A 9,598-nucleotide genomic window follows, 5' to 3' on the forward strand; every position below is an offset into this window, starting at 1 on the left:
TGGACAGTAAGGAGAGAGAGACTGATCTATACAGGTTGGCAAGACTGAGAGACAGAGATGGGAAGGACGTGCAGCAGGTTAGGGTGATTAAGGATAGGGATGGAAGTCTATTGACAGGTGCCAGTAGTGTGATGGGAAGATGGAAAGAGTACTTTGAAGAGTTGATGAATGTGGAAAATGAGAGAGAACAAAGACTAGAAGAGGTGACTGTTGTAGACCAGGAAGTAGCAAAGATTAGTCAGGATGAAGTGAGGAGGGCATTGAAGAGGAAGAAGAGTGGAAAGGCAGTTGGTCCTGATGATATACCTGTGGAGATTTGGAAGTGTCTCGTAGAGGTGGTAGTAGAGTTTCTGACTGGGTTGTTCAGTCCACTAAGTCCTGAACTGGGGACCAGAGAGCAGCTGGTTCAAGACCCACTTACGTCAAAAAATTTCAGTGTGAACTACAACAGAGAGGTGCCAGTTCATCTCCTGAGCACCGCTGAGGTGTCCTTTAGCAAGGCACCGTCCCCTTTCCATGAAGCTCACTGGGGTGTACCAGGAAGGAGATGCCTGTCACCTTAACCTCTGATCTGCATTGTTACAGGCCCTGTGTGTGTGTGTATTGTTGTGTGTATGTGTCACTGGCCTGTATACATATGTATCCCCACCTATATATTTGAATGAGCTCACTTGAAAACTTCACGCTGTCGCGCTTCCGTCGTCTACCAGGAAGTTCGGGCCGCTAGCTGAGTTAGCTCCAGTCTTCACATTTGTCCATGTCTCTCACTTACAGAGCCTTAGTCAAACATGGCGTTTTTTATACTTTGATTGTGACGGACCTCACGTTGTCGTGTGGGGAACCCCGATGCTTTATTTACCAGGACCAAACTCACGAAGCCAGCGTCCACCCAGATGGCTGGACCGTGACGCCGAAGCGGCCTTGGTCTTCACGTTCGTCCGTCCCACACACACAGAGCCAAGAAAAAAAAGAAAACAAACAAAGTCTGATATTACTGCTTTATCGTGGAATTTCCACGGGTTCCAGCTAGTGTGTGATTAACAAAATTAAGTCACTAGAGTGCACAGATAAATTCCCTACAGGGATCAATAAAAGTAGATTTCTATCTTCTTCTTATTGGATCCCAGTGAGATAAAAGAAGAAGGGGGTAGACTCATGGCGCTACCACCAATATGTAGGTGAGACACTGCAGACTAACTAATCCTTCACGTGGATTAGTTAGTTAGCTGATTAATTAGTTAGGTATTCTGAAATGAGTGCACAAATCCATCTTTGATCAACACATCTTCTTTATTTCCACACCAGTGATCAGTGACACAACTCTTGAGATGGAACTTTCATTTTTCTTTTAATGGAATTGTCAGTGCGATGCTGTGGCTGAAGGCTGATTAATTTATTTATTTATTGCTGTACAATTTTGATTTGGAAGATTTCCGTGGTAATACTGATATACAATGTTTTTTTACACAGTTTTGAAAAGGCCAGACACAATGTAGTCTGTTGCATCTCCGTCAACGAGGCCTGTTCCGTTGTTGTGAACAAACCAGCAGGCAATCTTTTCTCCGTTCTTCCAGTCCCTCCTGAAGTCTCTCTGCCAGCCTCTGAGGACAGAGATGGGGTGTGTAAAGAGCACGTATTCATTTGTTTCTGTGTAACAGGAAAGATCTGGATTGAGCTGTTGGGTACCTGGTCACATTGAGCTCCAGTCCCTTCACAAACATGGTGGCATCTGGTTTCTCTGGGGTTTCACCTTCACGGAGGTCTGTCACCTCGTATTCAATCCCATGGTAGAACTGACCTGGAAAACAACTTGTCATTCTTCGATCCTTTAAGAATCATCACATCTGCATTTGTGGCTTTTGCAAAATATTGTGAATTTTATTATGGCTACTCTAATAAAATGAAAAGATAATGATTTGTTAATACAATATGAAAATGAGTTATTAATTCAGATTTATTAAGATACAAATAATATTAAGTACAATCACTGCAGTTTTACATAATGATGTTAACAACAACAACAACAACAACAACAACAATAATAATAATAATAATAATAATAATAATAATAATAATAATAATAATAATAATAATAATAATAATAATAATAATAATAAGTGCTTTGTAGTGATTTTTTCTTCTGGACTTATGTATTTTGCAGTTTTCAAAGTTTTACCTTTATGGAATTAGCTTCAGAGCCATGGGCCAGTGGCGCAATGGATAACGCGTCTGACTACGGATCAGAAGATTCTAGGTTCAACTCCTGGCTGGCTCGTGTACTTCTTTTGCATGATGACTGTTTTATTAGATGTCCCAAGACCCAGTTCTCTCAGTCTACATGAGAAATATAAGGGCTGCCTGTTGCTCCTCAGGGGTGGGGCAAATTCAGGGAATGCTCTCTTCCAGGTGACCAATAAAGTACAATAAATTTAGTAAAAAAACTAAAACGAAGAATGAACCACTAAGGTCATTTAGAAAGCAGATCAGAAACATGATTCATTCAGCCCTGCTGAGTATAAATATAGTGTTCTGAAACAGAATCAATAATAATTTCTCTAACTTTAAGCATAAACCCAGATCACTGTTTGATTCGTGTCATGTTGTACCTAGGAGGCCATGGACAGAAGGTGACAGGAGGTGGGTATCCAGGGTGTAGAAGCCCAAGTAGTCCCGGTGATATGGGTGCTTCTCCCACACTTTGTGTAGCAGGATGACAAACTTGACTGAATCCTTTAGAGTTACCTTTAAGCTATGGTCCTTGTGCAAGACAAGATCCACACTGGGGGGAAAAGACATTGATAATTGAGTCGGAGCTGGATTTGATATTCACATTACTCGTGTGGATTTGTGATGATAATGCAGACACTCACTTCTTCCCTTTGACAGATGCTGCATCCGACCACAGGAACTTCATCCAATTTTTATCCTGGTAGACTGAAATGGTTGTAGTGGTCACCTCCAGCTTCACCCCCAGAATGTTGTGGACGATACCAAAACGCCCTAAGTAGGTGTTAATTGTGCCATCGGGTGGAATCATCTTGTCTCCAATGGTCTGGCCATTAACTAAAATTCCTGCAGAATCCATTCATTCACAACAAGAATTTAGGGTTTTATTTATACTCGAATATTATATTTTACTTGTAAAAGGTGTCAGAATGTCATGATGATAACCAGTGCTGACCAAGAGTTGTGTCTTTGACCAGGTTGTAAATGGTTCCTGGTTTGTCGTTGACGTTGAAGCACAGGGCGTCGTTTTTGTCTGGGAGCTCTATCATGAAATGAGGATCGCTATCCACTGCAGGAGACATCAGAGTATAATGACAGAAATACATTAGGTTTCAACAACTTTCTTCCAAGTAATCACTCTCTGATGTTTAATGTTAGTTTTGCTGGTTTTGTCTCTGCTTTGATTACATTCTAATGGTAGATGATAGGTGACACTCAAAAACATTCTCAGCTTCAATAAGTCCCTGCATTAAAAACATCACAATTTGCTTCTATGTCTCTAATTTTTTCCTTATTTTCAAATTTTTTATTTTTGAGACACACATTGTCATTGATACTTTTAAATCAAAACTAGCAGAAGTGTTTTTATTAGCAACCATCGTCCACACCTTTAGATTCAGAACTGCCTGAAATTCTAGCAGTCCTGCAACAGTATGGGGCACTGCAATTATTTACATCTCATAAAGTAATTGATTGCACAGATTTAAATGACATTTGGTTCACAGTCTGGTTTTGTGACTCCAGCTGTGTATTTGGCAAAGACAAAGTGAAAAAAAAATCTCCTACTTAATACAGCTGATTTCTTTCATCACTTGTGAACAGAGTGGCCAACCAACAGACTGAGAGAATGACAATTGGTAAATGCTAGTTCATTTTGCAAAAAAGTACTTACCAAAGTATGTGGGGGAGGGAGAACCAGAAGAACTGGGAGGATATGATCCATGAATACTTGCTACACATAGAATATTTTTTTAGTACAATTACAGTCATTCAAGTGAAAAACAATACAAAAATGATTTGTGTTATTTTAAACTACTTGGTGAGAAAACATTTTCATACCATGTCTTTCTGCCTCTTGTCTTTCCTCTGTCAAAAAACAGATTAAAAACATGTTCACTAAATTTAAATGCTTGTAGATAGATTACTGTAAGGTACTGTAAGGGGAAAACATTGGCAGCATTCTGCAACAGTGGACTGTCCAATGTCACTTTTCAACTTCTTCATTCCTCATTTACCTTCAGTCAACTTGTCAGCAATGAGAGGATCGTCTCCATGTTCCTTATCTTCAGGCTTTGTCACCACCATGGAAGTGAGAGGAGTGACGAAGCTATAACGTAGAGACATGTCAAGGGCATCGGCTTTGGCATTGGCTTTTTCTTCTGGAGTGCCACTTTTACTGCAAAAAACAAAATGTAGTGAAGAAGATTGTTATGAGAAATGAATATTCCATCAAAGACGAGGTGTGGAAATAAACTATTTCACTCTGCACTGCTAAGAAATGCTGAGGCAAGAATGTCAATTATTAAACCTTTCTTACTGCTACAGTCCAAAATTACATATTGACATCATCCTACCTTACTGGTTGAGATTTAAAATGTAATTTTAATGCCAGAGGAACTTAAAAAATGACATTAAACTGACCTCTTCTCTAGGAGTTGTTGGATACTGAGGTAGGCCCATAGACGCTCCATAAATTTCCCAAAGATGTAAGACTCATCAGGGTATAACACATTCCAGTCAAGTGTAGTGGCCTGGCCCTGGACCTGGAAATCTTGCACAGACTACAAGGGAGAGAAAAATAGGAGAATGTCTAAAATGCATAGAAGAGATAAACACAACTACAATCTCAATCCATGCATCAGCCTTAAATTACACCAGTATTTCCTTCATCTCACCCCTCGTCCGTATACTTCTGCCAAGAAGCTGTCTAGGTTACTGTCCAAAAGATGACCGGCCACCACGATCTCTGAGCCGTCAAATAATTTGTCAAAGCGGGTGGTGGTGACGGACTCCACTGCGTTGTCAGGGTAGCGCAACTCCACCTCAGAGAGCAGAGGGCTGGAAACCTCTTGATAGAACCCCTGCAATAAATGCATGCATCTGACTGGATAAGTGTGGAAGAATGCAGCTTAGAGCTTCTACAAAATTCTGAATTTTTTTTAACGTTTGTCTTCACCTTCAGTTGAAGCGCTGCATCTGAACCTTCAAATATTCTGCGGGCTAATCCTTTGTTTTGCCTACTCATCGTATCCAGGAAGGAGTAATCCACATCATTCCCAAATCCAAGACAGAACAGTGACATGTTTCCTCCGATAGCGTTACGCACATTCTCCTGGATCTTCGGGAGGTGCCACACTCCTTTAATGGTACAATTACAATATAGAAAAGTTCAGTGTGCAAAATTACAACAATCCAACGTGTGGTCAAACAGTATACATAGTGCAGTATATCCTCCAGTGTGTGTACACACTCACCAGAATTTGGCATTCCGTCTGTCAGTAATATAATCATATCGATGCTTCTATCTTGGAGCAAGCCACTCTTCCTGTCTGACGCCAGCATCTCCACGGCCCTCAACACTCCACCATTGATATCGGTTCCTTGACGAAAATCACACATTAGATTGTAAAATATACAGTTTGCGTATGCAATTATATTATAAAGGGAGAGAAGCTGACATTTAGTCAGCTTCTCTAGTGTCACATGTCTTTCTATTAACCTCCATTGTCCCTTATGTTTCGTACGTAGATCTTGGCATCAGCCACATTGCCCGTGGTTGCTCTAGTGAGAGACGGTTTCCACACATCAATGTTGTGATCAAACTGGACGATTGAGAAGGAGTCATCCTCGTTGAGGTCATCGAGGATGAGTAACATCGCCTCGCGTGTCTGTGAAGAAACACAGTCAGGGCTGAAAATGTGGACATGGCAATTCAATTCAATTCAATTCAATTCAATTCAATTCAATACAATTCAACCACATGAACAGTCTATGCAGTGTGACTACCTGCTCAATCTTTCTTCCATACATTGATCCACTCCTGTCAATAACAAATACCACATTCTTGGGGACTCTTGGCAGGTTGGGTGGAGCAAAAAAGTGTACAAAGTATCCATTCACAACCTGAAGGGAAGAGAATCACAAACAGAAGTAAAGTACATGACAGAACAATGAGCCAAAATGACAACTCAAAGAATGAATGCTGATTCATGTTGATTTGATGTTGGGTAATCTAATCATAAATCCATGGATTTTATACAAAATATCATCACTAAAGCAAATCCGTATAGTTTCAAATGTGATTTAAATGCACTGACCTGAATTTCTCCAAGGTCAGCTGATCGTTTTACGTCATACTTGATGATAAAATCTCCATCAATGATTGTTCCATCGCAATCCGGACACTTCTTCTGCTGCTCCATAGTTGGTGAGAAAGAGATGTGTGCCTGACAGAGGGATACAATACAATCATAAATAAATCACTTTAGTGAGGTCTTGAATTACTGAGTCAATAATTCGTAAGAGTATTCATCATTTGCAATACAGGCTAAATAAAATGAGATATTTTTTTTGCATGCATGCATTTCTTTTTTCGATGAGGACTTAATACGTACCTCTTTTTCAGAGACAGTTTTCTGCACCAGAAGGAGCAGGTCATTGGTCAGGAAGGTTGACTGGATATTGACATAAGCAATGCCCTGAGGTTCATAGATGTTTGCCAGAATCTGTCGACGTACATAACAAACACCCACACCCACACCCACACCCACACACACACACACACACACACACACACACACACACACACACACACACACACACACACACACACACACACACACACACACACACACACAGCAAAGTCATTTGTAAAGTCACCATTTTGTTACCATTACCATCACTGAGGGCCCGGATCTTGACCAAGAACTCACCTGGAACTTGTTCACTACTTGTTTGGGTTTGACTCGAACCAGAATCTCATACTGGCCCAGTTTCCTCTCGAGGAGCTCCTCGTAGGTCAGACTGAAGATTACGCCACTATTACCTGCGATGTTGACAGACACTGAAAACTTCTCCATCTTCCTCCCAGAAACCCTGAAACACAGCAGAGACACAAATGAAACAGTCTTCTTCTACTTGAAGGTGTACTTTACTATTTTTATATCTTTGTAATCTTCACTTACTTGACCAGCCCTGCAGTCTGCCCGGAGGAAACAGCCGTTTCATATTCCTTCTTGGCTGTCTCTTTTTCCTTCACCTCTCCGACATACACCTGACCTTCAATTTCCCTGTGAGAACAGATGAAGAAGGACATGATCATTTAAAAAGATAGCTGCCAAACAGAATGTTCATCAGACTCAATGTTGTCAGAACCAGACTAACATGCTGAAGTTGCTGATGAATGCAGTTTTGGGCAAATCCACTTCAAAGAAGATTTCCTGGGAGACAGTTGCTAGATTCAGAGCCTCGGTGGTCATAACCGAGTGAGCAAAACGAGACGTCACTGTGCAGTCCACCACCACGCTCTGCACCTCCACCTGAGGCACAGACACAGAGAACATTCAGAATGGAATGCGTCCTATCAGAAGCAGTCATAGAAGTATTTATATACAGCAAACTAAGTAAGGTCTGCTGTTTTGATGACATTTCAGACAGAAATGGATCCAGTTTGCTGCTTGGTGCCTTAATGTTTGGACAGCATATTTCTCCAGTGTCTTTATCATTAATTGGAGCAAACAGAATTTCTTACCAAATTGCTTGTACTTCTTTTCTGAAAGAAAGGAAACAACAGATTTTTTTGTATATTCAGTATTCAGATTTGAAACAAGTAAAGTTGAGCAAACTTTGTACTTTTAACTGCAACTGTTGCCTTATGCCATTTCACAATACAGTATGTTCCTTGTAAAAAAACAACAACAACAAGCTGCCTTATCACCACAATGTTTGTTTGTCTAGTTTGTAGGATTATGCATAAGTTATTTAACCAATTTGTAAATTTTAAAAAGGTGTCAGGAATGAGGGAAATTACATTCATTAGATTTTAGATTAAAGCATGTATTTAGTCTTTTTTTTAAACAATTTTTGCCACACAACTACCATGTGGATTATTGTAAAGTGCAGTGATGTATAGCATAGAAAAAAAAGCTCACATTTTGATGTGTGTCTAAAGTTATGGGAAAGAGTAGTTGAAGCTAGACTAAGGGGAGAAGTGAGCATTTGTGAGCGGCAGTATGGTTTCATTCCAAAAAAGAGTACTACAGATGCAGTATTTGCTTTGAGGATGTTGATAGAGAAGTACAGAGAAAAGCCGAAAGGAAAAGAAGAAGATTTTTATGTGGGTCTAAAGAAGAGGCATGAATAATGAATCAGGATTTTAATTCACCTCCTTTAAGGAGGTTTTATTCTAATCAAGGCAATTTCTTGTTGCTCCGGCTGTTTGCAGGGTTATTCAAAAATGACAGCCTATTAATCAGTGACTCTTTGAGGAGAATCATAAGTTATCAAGCTAAACAAATGTGCAAGATTATTCTGCCTTCATGAAGGTGATGCATGTCATTGGGTGCAATTCTAATTTATTTCACTTTAATAGCCAAGCTATTTTGTAACTAAAAAAAATAATTTAGCATCCGTCGAAGGTTTCATGACCAAGACCCAAATAGAAATGTGAAATTTATTTCTGAATAATAATTTTATTACCTGCCGCATTGACTGTGATCCACTTTTCTCCTGAAATACAAAGAGAGGACAGTGAATCAACATGCAGCAGAAATATTAGGATAAAAAAAAATTAACCAGGAAGTAAAACATAATAATCTGATCTGAAGATATATTTGTTGGTGTTCTTTATATCTAACAAATCAAGGGAAAACACTCAATTCAACCCAAAAAACATTTGATTGAAATATGAATTAATGCCAGAGTAAAAGAAAAAGATCCATTTAAAATTACCTGGAAGCTGTTTCTGGGTCCAGAGATGACCAGAGCCCCTTGGGCCAGGTAGGGTAGCCAGAGGCAGGCACTGCCCCACAGCAGCAGCAATCGAAGGTGCTGTAGTCCAGACATGACCAAACCTCAACTGAGCACTGACTGAGGTCACGCTTGAGAAGATATAACTCCCTGTCCAGGGGGAGGGCCAAAAACTGTCAAGTGTCAGAACATGGATTTGTGTGTGTGGGAGGGTGTCTTTACTTGTGTGTGAGAGAGCGCTGTACCAATAAACGTGAGCTCAATGGGCATGACGCCCTTAAGTAGAGATGTCAGTAGCTTTCAAGTCTCATACAGTTGGAAGTTCAGATTGTCGAGTCCAACTACAAATATGCATGACACAAGCTTTTTGTTAGGTGTATGAAGTAAAAACTAACAGAAAATCATAACAAAGTGCCTCACCATCCTGTTAATGTGTCACCTATATGTGTGTGTGTGCTCTTTAATTGCAATTTAGAGTTATCACTTCATCGCTCAATACAGTAGGTGGATATGCACATCAAAATGTGTTGGTCAACATCAATGCATAAACATGATTTGTGAACTTTGCTTAATTTTTCTGCATGCCTCATGCTTTTCCCTCTCATAGTGGACTGTTTTTACTCCA

At 40.0% G+C, this 9,598-nt stretch overlaps 1 protein-coding gene and 1 non-coding gene across 2 annotated transcripts; one reads left to right on the plus strand and one right to left on the minus strand.

Annotated features, from left to right (window-relative positions):
• Positions 1-1,271: 1,271 nt before the first annotated feature.
• LOC137595179 (inter-alpha-trypsin inhibitor heavy chain H3-like) lies at positions 1,272-9,077 on the minus strand. The gene is made up of 22 exons (XM_068315079.1): positions 8,956-9,077; positions 8,704-8,733; positions 7,757-7,777; positions 7,390-7,544; positions 7,191-7,295; positions 6,939-7,101; positions 6,621-6,731; positions 6,324-6,452; positions 6,013-6,129; positions 5,726-5,894; positions 5,481-5,606; positions 5,183-5,364; positions 4,902-5,087; positions 4,648-4,787; positions 4,242-4,402; positions 4,066-4,092; positions 3,899-3,958; positions 3,182-3,295; positions 2,871-3,072; positions 2,607-2,779; positions 1,687-1,798; positions 1,272-1,601 (listed from the first exon to the last, which is right to left on the minus strand). The coding sequence occupies exons 1-22, from the start codon at positions 9,067-9,069 to the stop codon at positions 1,463-1,465; spliced, it is 2,736 nt and encodes a 911-aa protein (XP_068171180.1). The 5' UTR covers positions 9,070-9,077; the 3' UTR covers positions 1,272-1,462.
• trnar-acg (transfer RNA arginine (anticodon ACG)) lies at positions 2,203-2,275 on the plus strand. Its single transcript has one exon. It is a non-coding gene; the product is annotated as a tRNA-Arg (tRNA).
• Positions 9,078-9,598: the final 521 nt, after the last annotated feature.

The sequence above is a fragment of the Antennarius striatus genome, chromosome 5 (genome assembly GCF_040054535.1).
Source record: "Antennarius striatus isolate MH-2024 chromosome 5, ASM4005453v1, whole genome shotgun sequence".
Classification (NCBI taxonomy): domain Eukaryota; kingdom Metazoa; phylum Chordata; class Actinopteri; order Lophiiformes; family Antennariidae; genus Antennarius; species Antennarius striatus.

What these genes read in the sequence shown, in the direction of transcription:
- LOC137595179 (XM_068315079.1), bottom strand. Translation starts at nt 9,069, where the DNA reads ATGTCTGGACTACAGCACCTTCGATTGCTGCTGCTGTGGGGCAGTGCC. An exon ending in AAGTAGTGAACAAGTTCCAG is followed by an intron (nt 6,732 to 6,938) that starts GTGAGTTCTTGG and finishes GTACGTCGACAG; the next exon opens with ATTCTGGCAAACATCTATGA. An exon ending in TGCTGACAAGTTGACTGAAG is followed by an intron (nt 4,093 to 4,241) that starts GTAAATGAGGAA and finishes GTTTTTTGACAG; the next exon opens with AGGAAAGACAAGAGGCAGAA.